This window comes from Ranitomeya imitator, chromosome 8, assembly GCF_032444005.1.
Source record: "Ranitomeya imitator isolate aRanImi1 chromosome 8, aRanImi1.pri, whole genome shotgun sequence".
Lineage (NCBI taxonomy): Eukaryota > Metazoa > Chordata > Amphibia > Anura > Dendrobatidae > Ranitomeya > Ranitomeya imitator.
In genome coordinates this window covers 161,857,696-161,883,700 of record NC_091289.1, presented here as the reverse complement: position 1 = coordinate 161,883,700, position 26,005 = coordinate 161,857,696, and the positions used below count along the sequence as shown (strand labels likewise).

At 47.4% G+C, this 26,005-nt stretch overlaps 1 protein-coding gene across 6 annotated transcripts in view; it reads right to left on the bottom strand.

Moving 5' to 3' along the window:
• Positions 1 to 26,005, bottom strand: part of LOC138648197 (torsin-1A-interacting protein 1-like) — an 85,795-nt gene that overhangs the window by 42,092 nt on the left and 17,698 nt on the right. For 4 of the 6 annotated variants that reach the window (XM_069737707.1, XM_069737710.1, XM_069737711.1 and 1 more), the window contains 5 exons: positions 17,743 to 17,820; positions 15,447 to 15,563; positions 12,048 to 12,101; positions 11,921 to 11,968; positions 791 to 832 (listed from right to left, as the gene is read on the bottom strand). In XM_069737707.1, coding sequence (XP_069593808.1) covers positions 791 to 832; positions 11,921 to 11,968; positions 12,048 to 12,101; positions 15,447 to 15,563; positions 17,743 to 17,820 — 339 coding nt within the window. The remainder of the gene's footprint in view (positions 1 to 790; positions 833 to 11,920; positions 11,969 to 12,047; positions 12,102 to 15,446; positions 15,564 to 17,742; positions 17,821 to 26,005) is intronic. The other 2 variants (XM_069737709.1, XM_069737713.1) reach the window with 1 other exon arrangement.

The window sequence follows — 26,005 nt, the reverse complement described above, 5'->3', positions numbered from 1 at the left end:
GATATCGTCTAGTGTGACAGTACCTTTATACTAAATACACTGTATATACTATATTCTACAGTATTGTAGAATATTGTGAAAATTTCAGTCTTTGGAACTCGACCTACAGCTGAGCTTCACAGAACGAAGATATCAGCAATGGGGGTCATTAGCAGATCCTTGGCGGTCATTGTAATCCATCAGTCACTGAAGTCGTTAAGGAGCTGGGGACAGTCTTGCGTTCCCTTAAAATGTTGCTGTCAGAGCTTCGTTAAAAGTCACGGCTGTTTGAGACATAGCCGGCATCTGTTCTGTGTAGAGGAAGCTCTGTCGAGTCCCCTCCACACCTGAGGATCCCTTTCCAGGAAGTGAATACAACATCATTTTGCGGGAAGAAGTTAATATCTTCTTTTTTCAAAATAATTTTTTTTTTAACTTTTTTTAGTGTCCCTAGGAGACCAGAAGTTATTATTGTTTTATCTAAATTATTACAGCATATTGCAAAAATATCGACCCTCGATGCAGGATCGATAACCTGGTCGTACCAGTAGGGCGGGATGAGTTAGAGAGGGTGCATGGGTGACGTAAAGGACACTTTCCCTATATCTAACCACTTGAAAGCCACTGTTGGCAATTGACAGAAGCATTTAATGGTTAAACAGCAGCGATTAGAACCATATCCTAAAAACATGCTGACTACATAACAGAGCAACCGCCATGTATAAAGCGGGTTCAGTGCCTGAACCCTCACCAGACACGGATCACGTGTATATCACACTTCGTAGAAGAATAGGTGAATCTTTTCTTGTACCTTTTAGAGTCTGTCGATACTGAGATCTTTCTTCAATATCATCTAGAAGAATAAATGCAACATTAGATTCTCTGTAGTGCAGCGTTTTACCGGTAACTCTGCAGATACATAATAATATACACATCTTTATATATAGTGCTAAGCCAGACTCACACTGCCCCCACACTGACTGCCTTTACAGGACATCTGGCAGTGTTTGTATTCACACTTAGCTCTAATTTATACCACCCAGAAACTGCAGAGATCAGGGCTTGTTCTTTTTTGATAAATAGTGAGAAGGATCCAGCTCAACTGATAAAATATTTAGTTTTATTGGTTCATTATTAAAACATATTCACATGCATCTATAGTTTATAAGATGGAACATCAACACGTTTCTGGTGCACTCTGCACCCTTTCTCATGAAGATGTTTTAATTATGCACCAATAAATTTGAAGATTGTATCCGCTGAACTGGATCCCTCTCATTTATCAGGATTGCTACTGTCTTTGTTAATGACGCATCTTCCATGCTCCGGAAAGACTAAGCAGTTATGGTGATCTGGCTCTTTTTTGTATTTTAAAACATGCTCATTTTTCCCCTGCAATACAATAAGCCTCCTGCTTATGATTGGTCAATGTCATACAGGGTACAAAGTACACGCCCCCCCCATAGAAAAATCTCTGGTAACGCCCCGTTGGCCTGATCATAAATGTTAACTTAAACTTTAACCCCTTCAAGTCGCGGTCCTTTTTCGTTTTTGCGTTTTCATTTTTCACTTCCCTCCTTCCCAGAGCCATAACTTTTTTATTTTTCCATCAATATGGTCATGTGAGGGCTTATTTTTTGCGGGACGAGTTGTACTTTTGAACGAGACCATTGGTTTTACCATGTCTTTTACTAGAAAACGGGAAAAAAATTCCAAGTGCGGTGAAATTGCAAAAAAGTGCAATCCCACACTTGTTTTTTGTTTGGCTTTTTTGCTAGGTTCATTAAATGCTAAAACTGACCTGCCATTGCGAATCTCTAGGTCATTACGAGTTCATAGACATCTAACATGTCTAGGTTATTTTTTATCCAAGTGGTGAAAAAAATTTCCAAACTTTGCTTAAAAAAAAAAAAAAGTGCCTTTTTCCGATACCCGAAGCGTCCCCATTTTTCATGATCTGGGGTCAGGTGAGGGCTGATTTTTTGCGTGCCGAGATGACGTTTTTAATGATACCATTTCGGTGCAGATACGTTTTTTTGATCGCCCGTTATTGCATTTTAATGCAATGTCGCGGCGACCACAAAAACGTAATTCTGGCGTTTTGGATTTTTTTTCTCGCTACGCTGTTTAGCGATCAGGTTAATGCTTTTCTTTTATTGATAGATCGGGCGATTCTGAACGCGGCGATACCAAATAAGTGTAGGTTTTTTTTTTAATTGTTTTATTTAGGTTGGGGAGAAAGGGGGGTGATTTAAACTTTTATATTTTTTATATTTTTTTCATATTTTTAAAAACATTTTTTTTTTTTTTTTTTTTACTTGTGCCATGCTTCAATAGCCTCCATGGGAGGCTAGAAGCTGGCATAGCCTGATCGGCTATCATCAGAGCGCTGCTATGTAGCAGAAATGCAGGTGTGCTGTGAGCGCCGACCACAGGGGGGCGCTCACAGCAGGCCTGCATCAGTAACCATAGAGGTCTCAAGGACCTCTATGGTTACCTTCCTGATGCATCGCCGACCCCCGATCATGTGACGGGGGTCGGCAATGACATCATTTCCGGCCGCCCGGCCGGAAGCGCCGGTTAAATGCCGCTGTCTGCGTTTGACAGCAGCATTTAACAGGTTAATAGCGGCGGGTGAATAGCGATTTCACCCGCCGCTATTGCGCGCACATGTCAGCTGTACAAAACAGCTGACATGTCGCGACTTTGATGTGGGCTCACCGCCGGAGCCCACATCAAAGGGGGAGACACGACATGCGCCGTACTATTACTGCGCATGTCGTGAAAGGGTTAAAAGCTCAGCAAGTGAGAGAGGAAAAAATAATTTAAAAAAATACTCCATAATGTGGCCAGTTTAACCCCTTCATGACCCAGCCTACTTTGACCTTAAAGACCTGGCCGTTTTTTGCAATTCTGACCAGTGTCCCTTTATGAGGTAATAACTCGGGAACGCTTCAACGGATAGTAGCGGTTCTGAGATTGTTTTTTTCGTGACATATTAAGCTTCATGTCAGTGTTAAATTTAGGTCGATAATTTTTGCGGTTATTTGTGAAAAAAATGGAAATTTGGCAAAAATTTTGAAAATGTCGCAATTTTTAAATTTTGAATTTTTATTCTGTTAAACGAGAGAGTTATGTGACACAAAATAGTTAACAAATAACATTTCCCACACGTCTACTTTACATCAGCACAATTTTGGAAACAACATTTTTTTTACTAGGAAGTTATAAGGGTTAAAATTTGACCAGCGATTTCTCATTTTTACAACGAAATTTACAAAACCATTTCTTTAGGGACCACCTCACATTTGAAGTCAGTTTGGCTGAAAATACCCAAAAGTGACACCATTCTAAAAAAATGCACCCCTCAAGGTGCTCAAAACCACATTCAAAAAGTTTATTAACCCTTCAGGTGCTTCACAGCAGCAGAAGCAACATGGAAGGAAAAAATGAACGTTTAACTTTTTAGTCACAAAAATAGGGATTTTTGTGTGTACTCACCGTAAAATCCTTTTCTCCAAGCCACTCATTGGGGGACACAGGACCATGGGTTATGCTGCTGTCACTAGGAGACTGACACTAAGCTGAGACAAAAAAAGGTTAGCTCCTCCCCTGCAGTATACACCCTCATGCTGGCTTCCAGAGACCCAGTTCAATGCAAAAGCAGTAGGATAATAACAATATATCAAGTAACATTAGCATATAACATGTCAAACAAACAGTCAAAGACCAAAAAAGGTAACGAGCCGTAAGGCTACCAGGGTGGGTGCTGTGTCCCCCAATGAGTGGCTCGGAGAAAAGGATTTTACGGTGAGTACACACAAAAATCCCTATTTCTCCTTCGCCTCATTGGGGGACACAGGACCATGGGACGTCCCAAAGCAGTCCCTGGGAGGGAAACAAAACAACCAAATAACTCCGTGTACCATCTGACTACAAATGCGCAACGGCCGCTTGCAGAATACGCCTGCCAAGGGCCGCGTCCGCAGAGGAATGGATGTGAACATTGTAATGCTATGTGAAGGTATGCAGGCTGGACCACGTTGCGGCCTTGCAAACCTGCTCCGCTGTTGCCTGGTGCCGGATGGCCCAGGAAGCACCCATCGACCGAGTGGAGTGTGCTCTAATCCCCGCCGGGATAGGACTGCCCCTGACCCGATAGGATTCCTGGATAGCAGATCGGATCCATCTGGCTATCGTGGATTTAGACGCAGCCAAACCCTTTCTGTGACCCTCCGGGAGCACGAAAAGGGCGTCCGATTTTCTGAAATGAGCCGTTCTGGAAATGTACCTCCTGAGGGCCCGTACCACGTCCAGAGTATGGAGAGCCTTCTCGACCCTATGCTTGGGCTGCGGGCAAAAAGAAGGAAGGATGATGTCCTCGTTAAGATGAAAAGATGAGACCACCTTCGGAAGAAACGCCGGGGAAGGGCGTAGGACCACTTTGTCCTGATGAAAGGCCAGGAACGGTGCCCGGCAGGACAAAGCGGCGAGCTCTGAAACCCTTCTGATGGAAGTCACCGCTACCAGGAAGGCAACCTTCCATGAGAGGACAGAGAGCGGAACGTCTTGAAGGGGTTTGAACGGAGGTTCCTGAAGAACCCCCAGGACCAAGTTGAGATCCCAGGTTTCTAACGGCATCCTGTAAGGAGGAACCACATGGGAGACTCCCTGAATGAAGGTCTTGACTTGAAGGTTGGCGGCGATCCTGCGCTGGAACAGCACGGATAACGCTGAGATCTGGCCTTTGAGGGAACTCAGTGCCAATCCGGAGTCCAGACCGGACTGAAGGAAATTCAAGATGCAAGGGATAGAGAAAACGAGCGGAGGGAGCCCTCGGAGCCTGCACCATGAGAAGAAGGTTTTCCAGACGCGGTGATAAATGGAGGCGGAAGACGCCTTTCGAGCACTTAACATGGTGTAATGACCTGCTGAGAGAAACCGGCACGAGTTAGAATCCAGGTTTCAACAGCCACGCCGTTAAACGTAGGGCCCCTGAGCTCTGGTGGCAGATCGGACCTTGGCGAAGTAGGTCTGGGCGGTCTGGTAACCGCCAGGGAACGTCGGCTACGAGCTGAACGAGTTCCGCGTACCAAGCACGGCGTGGCCAATCTGGGGCGACCAGAATGACCGGAACCCCCTCCGTCTTGATCTTTCGGATCACCTTCGGCAGTAAGGGAAGTGGAGGAAACACGTATGGGAGTTGAAACTGATGCCACGGGAATATCAGCGCGTCCACTCCGATAGCCTGGGGATCCCGAGAACGAGCAATGAAGTTGTGAACCTTGGCGTTCAATCTGGACGCCATCAGATCCACGTCCGGGGTCCCCCAGCGAAGACAGATCTGTCGAAAGACCTCTGGGTGGAGTTCCCACTCCCCCGAGGCAAGGCCCTGGCGGCTCAGGAAGTGCGCCGCCCAGTTCTCGACTCCCGGAATGTGCACCGCAGAGATGATGGAATGGTTGGTTTCGGCCCAACGAAGGATGTGGGAGACTTCCTGCATCGCCGCCCTGCTGCGGGTACCCCCCTGGTGGTTGATGTAAGCCACCGCCGTGACGTTGTCCGATTGGACTCGTATTGGGTGACCCGCGAGCAGGGTGTGAAAGCGACTCAGGGCAAGTCTGATAGCACGAATCTCCAGGATGTTGATGGGGAGCCTGGATTCCTGAACTGTCCAACGGCCCTGGGCAGAGTGGTGAAGAAACACCGCCCCCCAGCCAAGAAGACTGGCGTCGGTAGTTACCACTAACCAGCGGATCGGGAGGAAGGACTTCCCCTGGAGAAGAGATTGACCCAGGGTCCACCATACGAGAGATTGTCTGACCCGCGGGGACAGGGGGCAAGGGCGGTCGAGAGATGGGAGACTCCTGTCCCAGTTGCCCAGCAAAGCCTGTTGCAAGGGGCGGAGATGGAGTTGAGCGAAAGGGACCGCTTCGATTGCTGCAACCATCTTTCCCAGAATCTTCATGGCGAACCGAATGGTTCGCGGGCGAGGATGGCAGAGCGTACGGGCTCCCTGCTGAAGCGCTTGGGCCTTGGACCGAGGAAGCAAGACCAGCCCCCTTGAAGTGTCCAGGATCATTCCCAGAAAGGAGATCCGACGGGCAAGAACGGGAGAGGACTTGTCCAAGTTGATCAACCAGCCCAGGCACGAAAGAGAATCCAGGGTAATGTGGACGCTTGACTCGCAGGCCTGAAAAGACGGGCCCTTTATGAGGAGATCGTCTAAGTAAGGTAACACGACGACTCCTCGAGAATGAAGGATGGCCATGACAGCCGCCATGACCTTTGTGAATACCCTGGGCGCTGTGGCAAGACCGAAGGGTAAGGCCGTGAACTGGAAGTGGTCCTCCAGAACGGCAAAGCGGAGGAACCTCTGATGAGGCGGGAATATCGGAATCCTTGATGTCTATCGATGCCAAGAATTCCCCTCTTTCCATCGACGAGATGACCGATCTGAGCGATTCCATCCTGAAGTGCCGTACTCTTGCGCACTTGTTCAGGAGCTTCAGATCCAAAATGGGGCGCACTTTTCCGTCCTTCTTTGGCACGACGAAGAGGTTTGAGTAGAAACCTTTGAACCTCTCGTGCTCCGGAACCGGAACAATGACCCCGCTTTGGCGGAGGGAGTGAATGGCGCAAAGGAGGGCGCGAGACTGAGCTCCCGAGCTGGGGAGACGAGAGGGGAAAATCCGAGTTGGAGGAGGCGTGGAGAACTCTATTTTGTAGCCAGACGATACCAGATCCCTGACCCATTCGTCGTGAATGACGGAGAGCCAGGCTTGCTGAAAAAGGAGTAGACGTCCTCCTACTCTGGTGGTATCGACTGGCGCCGTTCCCGAGTCATTGAGACGGGAATCTGGGGGTCTTGAACCTCTGGTTCTGGACTGCCTCGGCTTCCCTCGCCAGGAAGGATTCGGCCTGAAGGAGGGACGAGCATCTCTGTCTGTGGGAGCGGATCGGTCTGATCTGGGAAGACCGGTAGGATTGGACCAGGCTGGGCTGGTACGAAAGGGCCGAAAACGAAAGTAAGGCTGGCGCTGGAAGGCCGCCTTGGGCCTCTGTTGGGGAAGGAACTTGCTCTTTCCCCCTGTAGCGTCGGAAATCAGCTGGTCAAGCTTTTCACCGAAAAGGCGCCCACTTTGAAAAGGGAGAGAGATCAGAGATTTTTTAGAGGAGGAATCTGCGCGCCACTCTCTGAGCCAAAGAGCCCTTCTGATAGAGATGGCGTTAGAAGCCGCCGATGCTGCGCAATTCGCTGCATCGAGGGAGGCGTACATCACGTAATCGCTAGCCATGGCTATCTGTTTAGCCAGGTCCGCCATCTCAGACGGGAGGTCCTGTTCATGAATGGATTTCGCTAGAGCATCCGCCCAGGAAACCATTGCCTTGGTCACCCAAGCCGCGGCGAAGGAGGGGGACAGGGAAGAGACTGAGGCTTCGTACACTGAGCGAGCTAGAGAATCTAGCTGGCGTTCAGAGGGACTTTTAATTGAGGCGCCGTCTGGGACTTAAAGAAGCGTTTTAGAAGCCAGGCGTGAGACCGGAGGATCTACTATAGGGGGATCCGTCCAGTCTTTCACGAGATCTGCTGAGAAGGGATACTTCGATACCAGATCCTTCTTACCCGAGAAACGCTTATCTGGACGCTCCCTGTGTCGTCTGACTATATCCAGAAAAGCTGGGTGAGAGGCAAAAGTTTTGTGGGAACGCTTGGTTCTGGTAAAAGAGACCGCGTATTCCGGAGGGGAATTAGAGTCATTATCCACCTTAAGTGCGTGATTGACGGCTACAATGAGGGAGTCAACCGTAGCTCTGAACTCCGGAGCCTCCGGGTCCAAAGATACTTCGGACTCATGTTCAGAGTCGTGAACGCTGCGAGCCCCCAAAGAGGGTGAGCGAGAGGTGGAGCTGCCAGAGTCTGAGTGGCGAGGTGAGCGCTCAGGAGAGGTAGTGCGGGTCCGTTTTCTGGATGACCGTGCCTCTTTATGGAGAGAGCGGCCCCTGCTGGCCGACGATTCCCCTGCTACGGAGGGATCTCTTAGGACCTGTAACGGATTGCCCCGTTCCCCGGGAGGATTTTGAATGGATTTGATGGCGTTGGCTAAAAAATCCACGGACTGCGACAGTGAAGCGACCCACGGGGGGGGGGGGGGGGGGGGGGCTAGGTACACCGGAGTCGGTGGCGGTGGAGGGCTCCTGGGCACATGGGGCATCGCAGGCAGAGCAGAGGGGAGAGCTTTGAGGGCGGGAAGTGGAGCCTGGCAGGTGGTACACGCAGAAAAAAAAAGGTCGAATGCACCTTTGAGGATTTTTTAGTCTTAGACTGAGACATGGTGTACACTAATGCCAGATACCCAGGGTCTAGCCTAAGGAAGCGAGGGCGGCGCTGCAGGAGAGAGCTGACGGTCTCCTTACCCTGGTCCTGTGTCCCACAGAGGAAGAGGGAGGCGGCAGGAGGACTAGGCGACAGCCGGCGTGCACAGCGCTGCACGTGGAGGACGCTGCGGCGTGCAGAGAGATCCAAGATGGCAGCCGAGACCTGGGGGAGAGATCTCGCACACAGCGAGAAGCGCCAGGACTGGGGGCGGCGCCGCGCGTGACACGAAAAAGGGGGCGGAGCCTATCGGGAAGCGACAGATCCCCGGCCGGCTAGGCCGAAGCCGGGGACTAAATTTGCGGCTTCGGCCCGGCGCGCGGCCGCTGATGCCGGGACAACAAAGGGGCCCAGGAATAAAGTGTGCCACTAGTAAGGGGGAGCCCTCCGAACCGCAGAATCGGCGACCACCCCCCCCCCCCCATTCCACAAGACACTTACCCTGAAGGAGCAGCGCACCAGGGGCTGAGGTAGGAGTGTCTGGGGTGAAAGACAGGGACGGTGCAGGGGTTGGGAAGCCTCCATCCACAAGCCCCAGAAAGGGGGGTGGAGAGGAACCGTCCACCACCTGAATCAGCCGCATGCAGTGGTGATGCAGGGTGTGTTGCACGGACGCCACGGGTACTAGTGCCTCTGTACAGCCGAGGGTGAAACCTGGTGGACAGGGCAGTCCGGCAATAAAAAGGCCTGGCTGCAGAAGAGGGTACTGGAGGTAAAACACCAGTGCTCGTCTGAACAAAGTGGGGAGATCGGTGCCCTATTAGGAAAAAAACCGTCGCCCAAAAAAGGTCAGCTCAGGCAGTGGCTTCCCCGTCGCAGGAGAGGATACGGTGAGGTGAAACTCCCGTGCTCGCCTGTTGTTGGTTCGGGGGAGATCGGACCATGAAAGAATCCGTCGCCCCCTTCGTCCGGGTAGAATTAAAAAACAGTGTGCCTCCTACGGACACTAAGCTTGAACTGGAAGCCAGCATGAGGGTGTATACTGCAGGGGAGGAGCTAACCTTTTTTTGTCTCAGCTTAGTGTCAGTCTCCTAGTGACAGCAGCATAACCCATGGTCCTGTGTCCCCCAATGAGGCGAAGGAGAAATGATCTTTTAGCAACAATTTTTTTATTTTCCCAAGGGTAAAAAGAGAAACTGGACCCCAAAAGTTATTCTACAATTTGTCCTGAGCCGATACCCCATATGTGGGGGGGAACCACTGTTTGGGCGCACGGCAGGGTTGGAAGGGTAGGAGCGCCATTTGACTTTTTCAATGAAAAATTGGCTCCAATCTTTAGCGGACACCATGTTGCGTTTGGAGATCCCCTGTGTGCCTAAACATTGGAGCTCCCCCACAAGTGACCCCATTTTGGAAACTAGAACCCCCAAGGAACTTATCTAGATGCATAGTGAGCACTTTGAACCCCAAGGTGCTTCACAAATTGATCTGTAAAAATGAAAAAGTAATTTTTTTTTTCACAAAAAAATTCTTTTAGCCACAATTTGTTCATTTCCACATGGGCAGCAGGATAAAATGGATCCTAAAATTTATTGGGCAATTTCTCCTGAGTACGCCGATATCCCATGTGTGGGGGTAAACCACTGTTTGGGCACACGTCGGGGCTCGGAAGGGAAGTAGTGACTTTTGAAATGCAGACTTTGATGGAATGGTCTGCGGGCGTCACGCTGCATTTGCAGAGCCCCTGATGTGCCTAAACAGTAGAAACCCCCCACAAGTGACCCCATTTTGGAAACTAGACCCCCCAAGGAACTTATCTAGATATGTGGTGAGCACTTTGAACCCCCAAGTGCTTCACAGAAGTTTACAACGCAGAGCCGTGAAAAAAAAAAATCATTTTTCTTTCCTCAAAAATTATGTTTTAAGCAAGCAATTTTTTATTTTCGCAAGGGTAACAGGAGAAATTGGACCCCAATAGTTGTTGCCCAGTTTGTCCTGAGTACGTTGGTACCCCATATGTGGGGGTAAACCACTGTTTGGGCACACGTCAGGGCTCGGAAGGGAGGGAGCACCATTTGACTTTTTGAACGTAAGATTGGCTGGAATCAATGATGGCGCCATGTTGCGTTTGGAGACCCCTGATGTGCCTAAACAGTGGAAACCCCTCAATTCTAACTCCAACACACCCTAAACCCTAATCTCAACTGTAGCCATAACCCTAATCACAACCCTAACCCCAACACACCCCTAACCACAACCCTAACCCCAACACACCCCTAACCACAACCCTAACCCCAACACACACGTAACCCCAAACCCAGCCCTAACCCTAATCCCAACCCTAACCACAACACACCCCTAACCCTATTTCCAACCCTAACCCTAAGGCTATGTGCCCACGTTGCGGATTCGTGTGAGATTTTTCCGCACGATGTTTTAAAAATCCGCAGGATTCCAATTGAGGGACAGGTGTAAAACGCTGCGGAATCCGCAGAAAGAATTGACATGCTGCAGAAAATACAACACAGCGTTTCCGCGCTGTATTTTCCGCACCATGGGCACAGCGGATTTGGTTTTCCATAGGTTTACATGGAACTGTAAACCTGATGGAAAACTGCTACGAATCCGCAGCGGCCAATCCGCTGCGGATCCACAGCCAAATCCGCACCATGTGCACATAGCCTTATTCTAACCCTAACCCTAGTTCTATCCCTAACCCTAGTTCTAATCCTAACCCTAGTGGAAAAAGAATATTTTCTTTATTTTATTATTGTCCCTACCTATGGGGGTGATAAAGGGGGGGGGGTTCATTTACTATTTTTTTTATTTTGATCACTGTGATAGGTTTAATCAGTGTTCCCAGCCATGGCCCAATTATATTGCAGCATCGACCATGGCTGGATTGTAATATTCCACCAGTTTTCATAGGTGAAATATTACAAATCGTTCTGATTGGCAGTTTCACTTTCAACAGCCAATCAGAGTGATCGTAGCCACCGGGGGGTGAAGCCACCCCCCCCTGGGCTGAAGTACCACTCCCCCTGTCCCTGCAGATTGGGTGAAATTGGAGTTAACTCTTTCACCCGATCTGCAGGGACGCGAACCCTCCATGACGCCACATAGGCGTCACAGGTCGGATTGGCACCGACTTTCATGACGCCTACGTGGCGTCACAGGTCAGGAAGGGGTTAACATTCTAAAAATGGTGAAAGGTCCCCTAAAATGTATATAAGAGACACAGCAGCCATGAGCAAATTATACTCCTATAGGATCTATAGGAACAGCACCTACCTCTCCAGGTATCATCATTAGTATTACTAGTCTTGCCTACAATTCTGTGCATAACTGGCTGCAGCAGGAGCTTCTCCCTCTTTGCAAGTCTGCAGTAGGGCACAAAGATCATTTAGCCCCACCCAATAACCAAGTGAACATAAAGCCCTGTTGCAGTAATTGGGGCTGAACTGAAATATCATACACAGACCATGCACAAGAACTGGGCTGTTGATGAGGAGGAAAAAAGACCCTATAATTTATTCTTATGATTGTATATTAATATAGTTCCTTTAATAGCAGATAATGGAAAAAGTGCAAGCAAGGAAACAAATTGTATTTTAATGCACATACCAACAGAATTCCGAATTGGAGGTCTTTGGAGGGAAGACCGTGTCGTTACTACAGAAAAACAAAAACAGAAATTATCAAACTATTTTGATATAAAAGTTTATATTCTGACGAATCGATAAACACATACCGGTAGTATAGCTGGCAGACTCTGTAAGCTGGGATGGCTGCCTTTTTTGACTACCTGGAGTTAAATGAATGCAAAACTTAATATAAAGAACTAAAAAATTATCAATGTGAACACGGGGTAGAGGTGATGCAAGCTTTGTATTTGTAACACAACCTCACAAATATATACTTACTTGTACCGATAAACCTAAACTAAAAAATGAACCAAAATCAATTGCAAAGGGCTTACAATAGATATGTGTGTATATATATATATATATATATATATATATATATATATATATATATATATATATATATATATATATATATATATATATATGTGTATATATATATATATATATATATATATATGTATATGTATGTGTATATATATATATATATATATATATATATATATATATATATATGTATGTATGTATATGTATATATATATATATATATATATATATATATATATATATATACACACACACACACACAGTTAGGTCCATATATATTTGGACAGAGACAACATTTTTCTAATTTTGGTTATAGACATTACCACAATGAATTTTAAACAAAACAATTCAGATGCAGTTGAAGATCAGACTTTCAGCTTTCATTTGAGGGTATCCACATTAAAATTGGATGAAGGGTTTAGGAGTTTCAGCTCCTTAACATGTGCCACCCTGTTTTTAAAGGGACCAAAAGTAATTGGACAATTGACTCCAAGGCTATTTCATGGACAGGTGTGGGCAATCCCTTCGCTATGTCATTCTCAATTAAGCAGATAAAAGGCCTGCAGTTGATTTCAGGAGTGGTGCTTGCATTTGGAAGGTTTTGCTGTGAAGTAAACATGCGGTCAAAGGAGCTGTCCATGCAAGTGAAACAAGCCATCCTTAAGCTGCGAAAACAGAAAAAACCCTTCCGAGAAATTGCTACAATATTAGGAGGGGCAAAATCTACAGTTTGGTACATCCTGAGAAAGAAAGAAAGCACCGGTGAACTCATCAATGCAAAAAGACCTGGGCGCCCACGGAAGACAACAGTGGTGGATGATCGCAGAATAATCTCCATGGTGAAGAGAAACCCCATTCACAACAGCCGACCAAGTGAACAACACTCTCCAGGAGGTCGGCGTATCAATATCCAAATCTATCATAAAGAGAAGACTGCATGAAAGTAAATACAGAGGGTTCACTGCACGGTGCAGCCACTCATAAGCATCAAGAATAAAAAGGCTAGACTGGACTTTGCTAAAAAGCATCTAAAAAAGCCGCACAGTTCTGGAAGAACATTCTTTGGACAGATGAAGCCAAGATCAACCTCTACCAGAATGATGGAAAGAGAAAAGTATGGCAAAGGCGTGGTACAGCTCACGATCAAAAGCATACCACATCATCTGTAAATCACGGAGGAGGCAGTGTGATGGCTTGGGCATGCATAGCTGCCAGTGGCACTGGGTCACTAGTGTTTATTAATGATGTGACACAGGACAGAAGCAGCAGAATGAATTCTGAGGTATTCAGAGCCATACTGTGTGTTCAGATCCAGCCAAATGCAGCCAAACTGATTGGTCGCCGTTTCATACTACAGATGGACAATGACCCAAAACATAAAGCCAAAGCAACCCAGGAGTTTATTAAAGCAAAGAAGTGGAATATTTTTGAATGGCCAAGTCAGTCACCTGATCTCAACCCAATTGAGCATGCATTTCACTTGTTAAAGACTAAACTTCAGACAGAAAGGCCACAAACAAACAGCAACTGAAAACCACCGCAGTGAAGGCTTGGCAGAGCACCAAATAGGAGGCAACAGCATCTGGTGATGTCCATGAGTTCAAGACTTCAGGCAGTCATTGCCAACAAAGGGTTTTCAACCAAGTACTAAAAATTAATATATTTTTTTAATTTATTGAATCTGTCCAATTACCTTTGGTCCCTTTTAAAACAGGGTGGCACATGTTAAGGAGCTGAAACTCCTAAACCCTTCATCCAATTTTAATGTGGATACCCTCAAATGAAAGCTGAAAGTCTGAACTTCAAATGCACCAGAATTGTTTTGTTTAAAATTCATTGTGGTAATGTCTATAACCAAAATTAAACAATGTTGTCTCTGTCCAAATATATATGGACCTAACTGTATGTAATATATATATATATATATATATATATATATATATATATATATATATATATATAATATTTTATATGGACAAAGTTACTGGGACACATCTTAATCTCAGCCCCATTGACCTCATGGTGTACCATTCGGGCCCTTGCCGTGACATCTACTAACATGTGATAATGGCTGGTGGTACAGAGCTCACTGATACACTGGTGGCTCCTATTACAGGACCGTGCTCATAACAAGTCCGTTCATTACATTTCTTCCTCCTAAATATTCCCCCCCATAACCTGTGAGTGATAATACTGAGAAGTGGAAACAACTGCAGCAACTCAGCCACGAAGTGGAGACCCCGTAATGTTACAGACCGGGGTCAACGAATGCTGAGGAGCAGAGGGCAGAAACGTCATCAACGCTCTGCTGACTCCATAACTGCAGAGTCCAAGCCTTATCTGGCAATAACATCAGCAAAAAACTAATTGGTGCATACGTCCTAATCCCATTTTGCAGGGGGTTGGGACGCAAGCCCTGAATGGGTGCCAGAACGCAAAGCGAAAGCACCCTGAGTGTTAGGTCACACACCTTCACATTGGCGGGGGAGCCAAATGAAGAGTTATGGTATCCCACAACCCAGAAGTTCAGACCCGATTTTTGCTAGAAAGTCAGGTACGTTAGCCTGCCATTATGGACATTTTCATTAGTAAGTCATATTTAGGGAAATCATGTGTCTGTGGCCGCTCGCAGTTTTCTCACATACAAAAGGCAGTCACAGAGTAGTTTGTGCTTTCACCAACGTAGACCTTCCAGAACTCAAAGTGATTGTGTGCGTTCTTCTATTCATAAATCTGTGATTTCTGTGGCAACAAGAGCTCGTTAGTGATGAGCGGATTGTTTGAAATGAAAATGTTCACGCAGATTTTCCAGGGAAATTTGATTGGCGGCGAAGTTATTTGGAAGAAATTGAATGTTCCTTATTATCCTCTGGAGTCTCTCTTCAAAGAGGTGAATGGTACGTGAGTATTAGGGCTTTATTTTCCTTGATAATTTGCCAGCCCTTTACGATTCACCAAAATGACAGCAGGATGGCATATTTTGTTTTATTTTGTGATCTTAGGGCTAGAGAATCAAAATCGCAAAGTGTTTGCCTGTAACTGTGAGTGTTAGGAAACTTGGCTCAAACTCCATCAGCTCATCTCTACAGCAATGCTTAGGTTTTCTGGGTCTGGAATGAACATTAGATAAGGGTAAAAGGAACACGTATCACAGGTGGGGTCACTTCTTTGCCACTTACTTTTGGAAGAAGAGCTGGCTGAGAGAGGATGGGATTGTGCGTCACGTTCAGGTAGCACTCTCCTGATGCTATCACTGTGCTTAGAGCCATCAGAGTCTTCGTCATGGTCGGATTCGACTGTAAGAGATCAGCGGTTGGATGAAATACTCTTCCTGGATTTATGACATAAATCTCTAACATAAAATTCAAACTAGGTCTTTTATTGGCTAAATAATCACTTACTTGAAGGGGAACTCCAGCTATATTTTATTTGTTTATATAGTGCAGCATATGCTATTATTAAAGAGTAAGAGAGGACTTTATGTATACCTGGTGTACAGATATTTTAGCTGATGTGCCTCGTATAGGTTGTCTACTATCTTGATACCTTCTTCCCTTTTCCACCTTTCAGCCTGTGCATCACAGTCTCATCTCAGAAGGTGTGACAACGTCACTAGGTCGCGCCTGCTGCGCTGAGCCTCTGCCATGCACTGCAGAATGGAGCAGCGCACTGGAGGGAACGAGACTGGGGAAGGAGAGTTTTTTTTTTTCTTAGTTGTGTCAGTTACTATTTATGGGGGTCATGTGGGCCACCATACTGTGCGATTGGATTGCAAGAAGCCGTGTGGGCCACCATACTGTACAACTGGAATGGAAGAGGCCGTGTGTGCCACCATACTGTACAACTGGAATGGAAGAGGCCGTGTGGGCCACCATACTGTACAACTGGAATGAAAGAAGCCGTGTGGGCCACCATACTGTACAACTGGAATGAAAGAAGCCGTGTGGGCCACCATACTGTACAACTGGAATGAAAGAAGCCGTGTGGGCCACCATACTGTACAACTGGAATGGAAGAGGCCGTGTGGGCCACCATACTGTACAACTGGAATGGAAGAAGCCGTGTGGGCCACCACACTGTACAACTGGAATGAAAGAAGCCGTGTGGGCCACCATACTGTACAACTGGAATGAAAGAAGCCGTGTGGGCCACCATACTGTACAACTGGAATGGAAGAGGCCGTGTGGGCCACCATTCTGTACAACTGGAATGGAAGAAGCCGTGTGGGCCACCATACTGTACAACTGGAATGGAAGAGGCCGTGTGGGCCACCATACTGTACAACTGGAATGGAAGAAGCCGTGTGGGCCACCATACTGTACAACTAGAATGAAGAGGCCGTGTGGGCCACCATACTGTACAACTGGAATGAAAGAAGCCGTGTGGGCCACCATACTGTACAACTGGAATGGAAGAAGCCGTGTGGGCTACCATACTGTAAAACTGGAATGGAAGAGGCCGTGCGGGCCACCATACTGTACAACTGGAATGGAAGAGGCCGTGCGGGCCACCATACTGTACAACTGGAATGGAAGAAGCCGTGTGGGCTACCATACTGTAAAACTGGAATGGAAGAGGCCGTGCGGGCCACCATACTGTACAACTGGAATGGAAGAGGCCGTGCGGGCCACCATACTGTACAACTGGATTGGAAGAGGCCGTGTGGGCCACCATACTGTGCGACTGCATTGGGAGAGGCCATGTGGGCCACCATACTGTGCGACTGCATTGGGAGAGGCCATGTGGGCCACCATACTGTGCGACTGGATTGGGAGAGGCCATGTGGGCCACCATACTGTGCGACTGCATTGGGAGAGGCCATGTGGGCCACCATACTGTGATTGGATGAGGCCGTGTGGACCACCATACTACTATATGGTGCCTGTGAGGGGCATCATACTGTGCACGGGGGGTGACTGTGGGAATGTGTGAGGAAAAACTGTGATGAAATTACATTGTTTGCGGGGTACTGTGGAGGCAAATTGAGAGTTGTGTAGGCTGCAGCCCATCAGTGTCTGCTGATAGACTGCAGTGCTCACATAACCATCAGAGGACACAAGGATTAGAGGCCAGGAGTGGTGCTGGTTTGAGAGACAGCTATGCTGAGTTTGTTTTTTAATCTATTTTATGATGCACATTGGTGACATTTAAAAAATGGAGTCTGTTAGTGGACAACACCTTTAAAGTAATTACATTGATTGTTGAGCCGGATGCCTATGGATGCTTGCACCACGCTGCATTCTTCTTTTGAAGTAGAAGGGTGGTGCACCTAAAGCACCATTAACAGGTATTGTAAAAATAAATAAGGGGTTAATAGCTGTAAGAATTGTTTTCCTCATGTATATAACAGATGCTACAGTGCTTTATGGGGAAGGAAGTAAAATATATAGAAGGTTATAAATTGCAGCAAGCAATTATCTGGGGACGGGCGTCTGCTACACCCTGTTAGACAGATCGGACAGCGCAGACAAATACCTTCATACTTACTGTGCTTTGTGGTTCTTTTTGGGGCGATACTTTCCGCTTTCTGCTCTACCGTGCGATCTTTTTTTGCTTAAAAAAAAAAGAAAAAAAAGAAAGAAGGAATGCAGTATAATCAGCATAGTGTCAAATCAGAGAGCAGGAGACGATTGTTTTGTACTGTTCTCTGCAATTGGAGTGCTGTCAAGAGAATGCCAAGAAAAAGGCAGAGATGCTTACCTGCCCAGGCCTCAAAACAAATGCAGGATGCAGTGGACCCAATTAAAGATGGCGGCTACACAGGTGCAGTAATACGAATGAGAGAGGCAGCCTACAATCAGGGACTGGCCGTTTGGCACACCAGTGCACAAAAAGATAAGGTAAGGTAAGCATCTCTGCCTTTTTCTTGGTATTTTTTTTTTTTTTATAGATTTTTGGAGGATTTTCAGTCCTCTTTTAGTGGTTTTGATGTTAGAGTAGAACTCGAAACATGAGGACCCGTGACGTGGGTTGTGAGCTTCTATTATTTTGGCCAGAAAATCAACTAATACCTCACATATATTGCTATGTGTTTTTTGCACTGTACATCTTTTCAGAGTGCAGTTGGGCCCAGATGGCTCTGTAAACTGTGGCCTCTGTTCACACAGGATGGATTTTAGTTCACACTGGGCAGCCCGCCTGATCTAAGAGTATGGGCGTCATTAATAGGCTGTGAGCCAGATGCTCTGCATTTTCTGTGTGAACATTGCCACATACAGACTGTATTTTTTGTGCACTGGTGTACCAAACGGCCAATCCCTGATTGTAGGCTGGCTGTCTCATCGGTATTACTGCACCTGTGTAGCCACCATCTTTAAATGGGCCCACTGCACCCTGTTAGTGCATTTATTATGAGGCCTGGGCAGGTAAGCATCTCTGCCTTTTTCTTGGTGTTTTTATAGATTTTTAATTCCTCTTTGTGGTTTTGGTGCTGTCAGGAGCCCCAAAATAGCAGTCCTTTTAAATGGAACCTGACCCCTAACAGGCCTCTTGGACTGGTTGTCTGAGATGCATGATCCCTGACCGGCTTAAAGCCAAGACCATCTGGGGGGACATGGAGCCATCAGGATTACTCAAGACATGTCTTCCCCGTAGCTTTTCAGATCACTTTTTTCAGCGTCTCTTTAGCCAAGTAATAATCCCAGGGGAAGAACCCTCTGGATACGCTGTACTTGCAGGAAGATAACAGGCCTAATAATAATTTGCTCCATTAGCTGATGAGAAAAGAACAACATCTGGTCACATAAATAACACTTTCCCTGGGGTTCCTTAGATGAAAAGTGGACAAACCTGCAGGAAAAGTGTAACATAAAAGCCTTGTAGGGGAGCACAAATGTACCACTTTTGGATTAATAATAGAGAGAAGAATTCAGCTCTACGGATCCCATAAAAATAGCAAAGTTCATTGAAAAAAAAAATAATAATTATATATATATCCGGGATTGGCATCTGCACAATCGCAGCTACAGCCACAAAATTTTGCACAGTCACACGTCTGGACCCCCGAGAGCGTCATAGGCTATGTTGTGAGGCGAAATTTTAACCCCGCGCTTTCCAATTCACCAAACAATTTTGCCCCTATCTACATAATGGGGAAAAGTGAAAGGAAAAGTGTTGGAGGCAAATTGACAGCTGCCAGATGTGAACAAGGGAGACTTAAAGAGTGAGAGCGATGGCACCAAAGAGTATATACCGTACAGTTGCTAAGGTGGGGCCCCGACATGGGATACTCACCACACATGGGGATATGAACACACACACAAAATGCGCCACACACTACCACGTGCTTGAACACATATTACCCTCAGCACACATTTCACCACACATTCTCCAACCTCGCCACATAAAAGTCGAAACACAAAAGTCGCCGCTCAAAACTCGCCACGCGAAAAAATTTGCCACATGCAAAACTAGGCTCACGTGCAAAACTCACCTCATGGAAAACTTGCCACACGCAAAACTTGCACACGCGGAAAAATTGCCACATGCACAAAAGTTGCAACACATGCAAAAGTTGCCTCACACAAAACTTGCACATACTTAAAACATACCACACATAAAACTTTATTTTTTAACTTGTGACATACGTGGCTGGGCAATATACTACGTCGTTGTGCAATATACTACGTCGCTGAGCAATATACTACGTGGCTGGGCAATATACATCGCTGTGCAATATACTACGTGGCTGTGCAGTATACTACGTGGCTGTGCAGTATACTACGTGGCTGTGCAGTATACTACGTGGCTGGGCAATATACTACGTGGCTGGGCAATATACTACGTGGCTGGGCAATATACTACGTGGCTGGGCAATATACTACGTGGCTGGGCAATATACTACGTGGCCGGGCAATATACTACGTGGCTGGGCAATATACTACGTGGCTGGGCAATATACTACGTGGCTGGGCAATATACTACGTGGCTGGGCAATATACTACGTGGCCATGCATATTCTAGAATACCCGATGTGTTAGAATCGGGCCACCATCTAGTATAAAAATAGATACCAATAAAAGAGGGATTTTTTTTGGTACTAACCGTAAAATTTCTTTCTTGGAGCCTTGGGTGTATGCTGCTGTCGCTAGGAGGCTGACACTATGCAAATAAGGAAAATAGCTCCTCCTCCGCAGTATACACCCACCGACAGGCACGAAGTACCTCAGTTAGTGTTAGAGCAGTAGGAGAAGCAACCAAAAAACTCAACATATGTACCAATCCAACAACGAAGGCAGATAGACCAAATAATGGTACCAACAGTTAGGGAGGGTGCTGTGTTCCCCAATGAAGGCTCCAAGAAAGATTTTACGGAGAGTACCAAAAATCCCTCTTTCTTTATCGCTTCATTGGGGGACAAAGGTAACCATGGGACGTCCCAAAGCAGTCCCTAGGGTGGGAAACAGGAAGATTCAAGGAATAAATGGACTCAGGTCAGCAGATGCAAAACCACCACCTGCAGCACCTTCCTTCCCAGGCCTGCATCAGATGAGGCATGGGTATGAACCCCGTAAAAAAAACTCACAAAGGAGTGCAAAGATGACCAGGTTGCGGCCTTACCATCTGGAAATCAAATCCTGGTAACGAACAGTCCAGGAGGCCCCCACCGCAGAGCAGAGTGAGCCTTCGCTCCCGGAAGAGCCTTCACCTCCGGAAGAGGCTGTTTGTCCTGAATGCGGAAAGCCTCCACGGCAATAGTGAACTTAAAAGCTAGGAGCCCATTAAGAAAACCCTCAGAGATGATGAACAGGGCATCAGATTGATGAAAGGGAGCAGTCCTTGAAAGGTAGACTCGGATAGCTGTGATGGGATCCAGCTTGTAGAGGGACTTCTCCAGGAGATGGACCGGAGAGACACAAAGAAGGACAACATCTTCATTAATGAGCAATGACAAGACTACCTTGGATAGAAAGGAACAAGCCTGAGAACTACCTTGTCCTGATATAAAATCAGGAGCCGGGAACGGCAGGACAATGCCGCTAACTCAGAAACTCTCCTGCTGGACGTAATTTAACTAAGATGTCAATTGTCCAAGACAGGAGAAAAATCGTGATGTCTTGAATGGGCTCAACAGGAGCGTGCTGCAGCGCCAAAGACAAGGTTAAAACCCCATGGATCTATAGAAAGACGATAATTAGGTACCAGGTGGGTGACTCCCTGAAGAAAGGTCCTTTACTTGGGAAAGAGAAGCCAGACTTCGTTGGAAAAGAATTAACAGAAACGATAGAGCCAAGTCAAGACCCGCTTGTAGAAAACCAAGAATGGAAGGAAGAGAAAAAAGGACATAGGCACCAAACCCCTGTCCAAACTCCACCGGAAGAAGGCCTTTCAGTATTTGTAGTAGATATGCCAGGAGGCTGGTTTCCTGGCTCTAATAATGGTCTGAATAACCAGATGGGGGAAAAAAAACAGCCTCTCTCAGGATTATGGTCTCAAAGGCCATGCTGTTAAACTCCGAGACTATAAACTCTGGAGGAAGAGGGAACCTTGAGAGAGAAAGAATCTGGACGGCCTGGAAGCTTCCAAAGGGCGTCCATGAACATGTTCACTGGGCCCTTCTTGGCCAGTCTGGAGCTATCAAAATTATAGGGATCCCTTCTTCCTTTTCACGACACTCGGACAAGGGGAGAGACAGAAAAAGATAAGGCAGTTGGAATTGTGACAACAATACTACTAGAGCATCTCAAGAGGTGGCTAGCGGATCCCGGGACCTGGCTAAGAACCAAGGAACCTCATGGTTTATCCAAGAGGCCATGAGGACGACATCTGAGGAGCCCCATTTCTCTGGATGAAGACGGCGGGGCTGAGCCATCACCCGCCTGAAGCGAGACCCTGATGGCTCAGAAAATCGGCTGCCCGACTTTCTACCCTCAGAATGTGCACGGCTGACATGGCGGAAATGTGACGTTCTGCCCATTGCAGAATCCTTGTTACCTCTATAATACCTTGCTTATGTAAGCCTCGGCCGTGGCGTTGTCTGACTGTATGCAGACTGGCTGGCTTGGAAAGAGAGAATGCCAGTGGCGATGAGCAAAGAAAAAAATTGCCCTGATCTCCAGGAGATTGACAGGGAGAGGACTCTTAGGCGTTCCACTGGCCCTGTGCTGTGTGACGAAGAAAAAAGCGGCTCCCCAAATGAGGAGTCTGGCGTAGGTGGTGATGACCTGTCACCAGAGAAGGACTGATGCCAACAGTGTCAACAGGTGAGGGACTGCCTCACCCTGAGAGGTAGAAGCACACGATCATCCAGGGAGATGACCATATGGCCAGCTGAAGAGGATGGGCATGGAACTGGGCAAAAGGAACAGCTTCCATAACGACAATTCCTTTCCCCTGCAACTCTCATACAGGACTGTAGGAGGAGAGAAGCTGGACGCTTTAGAGTACAGATCCCCAGGCAGGGGGATGAAAAACTTCTCCTTTGGAAAGAAAACACAGGCTTGGGTCATGTCGAATCTTATACCTAGAAACACCAGATGCTTAGCAAAGGTGAAGAAGAACTTCTCTCCGTTATAATCTAGCCGAGATGGACCAGAGTAACAGAGTAAACTGAAGACTCTGGTTGCAGTCTCGGCGGGACGGCTCCTTGATCAGAAGACCGTCCAAGTAGGTAAATATGAAAAAACCCCTGGAGAGAAGGATGTCCATGATCGCTGCCATGACGTGACTAGTCTGGGAGCAGAGGCCAGGTCGAAAGGAAGGGCCGTGAACTGATAAAGACCCTCCTGGATGGCACACCATAGGAACCTCTGATGCTAAACACAAATAGGAATGTGAAGAATTCTCCCGAGTCCACGAAAGTGATAACCGAACGTAGGGACTTGGTCCTGAAAAGACAGAACCGAACGTGACAGGTAAACCGCTCGAGGTCCAAAAACGGAGGGAGCAGTCAGTCTTCCTTCGTGACTATGAAAAGAATAGCGTAGAACTCCGAAAACCGTACGTTTCTGGGGACGGGTAAGATCACTCCTGTGCGTGGTAGGGAAACGACGGCCTGAAGAACTCCTGGGGCCTGTGACGTATGTCTTGGCGGGACGAAACAAAAGGAAACTTCTTCCTGGGGGAGAAGAAAAGTCGGTTTTGTAGCCGGAAGTCGTTATCTCTCTCGAGATTGAAATATCCTTTTCCTATTAAAAGGACATTTAGACTTGGACCGGGAAAGTGGGGTGCTTTTCCTGCCGTTCGCATCCGAAATTATTTGATCCAGCTTGGATCCAAAAGGTCTAGAGCCTTGAAGTGTATAGCAACAATGTTGCTGGTAGCCGTGGCGGAACAACCAGCCGCATCAAAAAGGGAGAGGTCACAAGATATTTTGCCGGCATGGGCAATCTGATATGCCAGATCTGGCATCCCATCCGGAAAAGCTGCCGCTACAATACCCTGCGTAAGCATTCTTGCCCCGGCAGGCATGGATTTTGACACCCAGGTGTAGGCAAATATGGGACAGAGAGAGGAGCCAGCTGCTTCAAAGGCTGACTTAGGGTACCGTCACACTATACCATTTCGATCGCTACGACGGTACGATTCGTGACGTTCCAGCGATATCGTTACGATATCACTGTGTCTGACACGCAGCAGCGATCAGGGATCCTGCTGAGAATCGTACGTCGTAGCAGATCGTTTGGAACTTTCTTTTATCGCTGGATCTCCCGCTGTCATCGCTAGATCGGTGTGTGTGAAACCGATCTAGCGATGCGATCCAGCGATGCGTTCGCTTGTAACCAGGGTAAACATCGGGTAACTAAGCGCAGGGCCGCGCTTAGTAACCCGATGTTTACCCTGGTTACAAGCGTAAAACTAAAAAAAAAAAAAAAACAGCACATACTTACATTCTGGTGTCCGTCAGGTCCCTTGCCGTCTGCTTCCCGCACTGTGACTGCCGGCCGTAAAGTGAAAGCAGAGCACAGCGGCTGTGCTTTCACTTTCACTTTACGGCCGGCAGTCAGTGAGTGCGGGAAGCAGACGGCAAGGGACCTGACGGACACCAGAATGTAAGTATGTGCTGTTTGTTTTTTTTTTAGTTTTACGCTTGTAACCAGGGTAAACATCGGGTTACTAAGCGCGGTCCTGCGCTTAGTTACCCGATGTTTACCCTGGTTACCCAGGGACCTCGGCATCGTTGGTCGCTGGAGAGCTGTCTGTGTGACAGCTCCCCAGCGACCACACTACGATTTACCTACGATCACGGCCAGGTCGTATCGCTGGTCGTGATCGTAGGTAAATCGTATAGTGTGACGGTACCCTTAGCAAAGGATTCAATCTGTCTATCTGTAGAATCCTTAAGTGATGCACTGATCGGTAGAGACAAGGCTGTCTTGGAAGACAGGCGAGAAGCCAGCGGATCCACATTATGGATTCTGCCCATTTATCAAGAAGGTCTGCGCTAAAAGAGTAGAGGATGTGTAGCCTCTTCCTGCCTGGGAAGCACTTTTCAGGGTTTTCCCAGTGTTTACAAATAATCATGAGAACTTCCCTGAGATTAGGGAAAACTCCGGGAAGGACATTTTACCCCTTAGAAAGCAACGGAGTGCTCCTGAGCAGGTGCATCGTCCTTCCTTAGGTTCAGAATTTTGGTAATTTGCCAAGATGAGGCTATTGAGCATATCTTGCATCTTTCAGGTCTGGTCCATATCGGACTCAGACTGCGAATCCATATTCGACCCCAAAAACCACCTCCGAGGAAGGGGCATGGGATGAGGAATGCATCCAGGAGAAAGAAGAGGAACCTGCAGCTTCCTTTACTTTGTACCCGATTTGTCCCTGTGAAGGTCACGGTCAGGTGCGTGCGAATCACCGTGAGGTGTTCGGAGAACTGGTGGCAGAAAACAAACGTGGAGGTCGCTCCAGGACCTGGACCGGGGACTGTGAGACTTCAATCAGATCTGAGACCGACTGTGATATGGCAACTGCCCACACCAGAGGGACGGGAGTGCTCTCATCCCAGGCATTAGAGGGTTTCTCTAAATGCCATTTTCTTTTACAGATGGCACAGGCGTCACGGATTATAGGGACAGGAATAGGCCTCACTGAGATTGGACATAAGTGATAGACTAGGGCTACAGCTGGGGAGAGCTAAGCCCTTGTGAAGAGACAAATTAACCAGTCTGGGCTGGTCCTACCTGATAACAGACGGCGCTGTTACTGCTCAGGCTGCAGTGTCCCCCAGATCCAGCGCAGGTTAGTGATGGACGCCTTTTGTGCCCTTTAGACGATGGTGACTGCACGATTCTTCATACGGTTTAGAATCTTCACACACTTTGCAGGCAGAGATACACTATGTCCCCCCTGCGGGGGCCGTCCCGGGAGAGAGCAATAGAGAAAACACACTCTCTTATTAGGCCAGGAGACGGGGCCTCAGCGTACAGCGTGCCCTAATTAGCTGAGAGTCCAGCAAGGGGGCGTGGCTAAGCAGATGGCGATCACTTATTGGCCGGGGCCCGGTAAGCGGGCGTGGCTACACAGAGTCCAGGAGAAGACCCAAAGCCGGGGCTAAATTAACATGCAATTATGCAAAGCCTCAGCACCCGCAATAACAGGACTGAAAAATGGCATTAAGGTCCTAATCCGGCATGAAAATTGGCCACGTCTGACGGTATCAGGGAGTAGGGGCCTTTTTGGCTGTGCCGCCGGAGGAGTGTACCGGGCAGGAAGAGGAAGCCCCCTGATAGGGAAAAAAAGCGCGCGATAATTACGTGCGCTTAATGCGGGGGGGGGGGCGTTAACGAAGCACTAGCGTGAA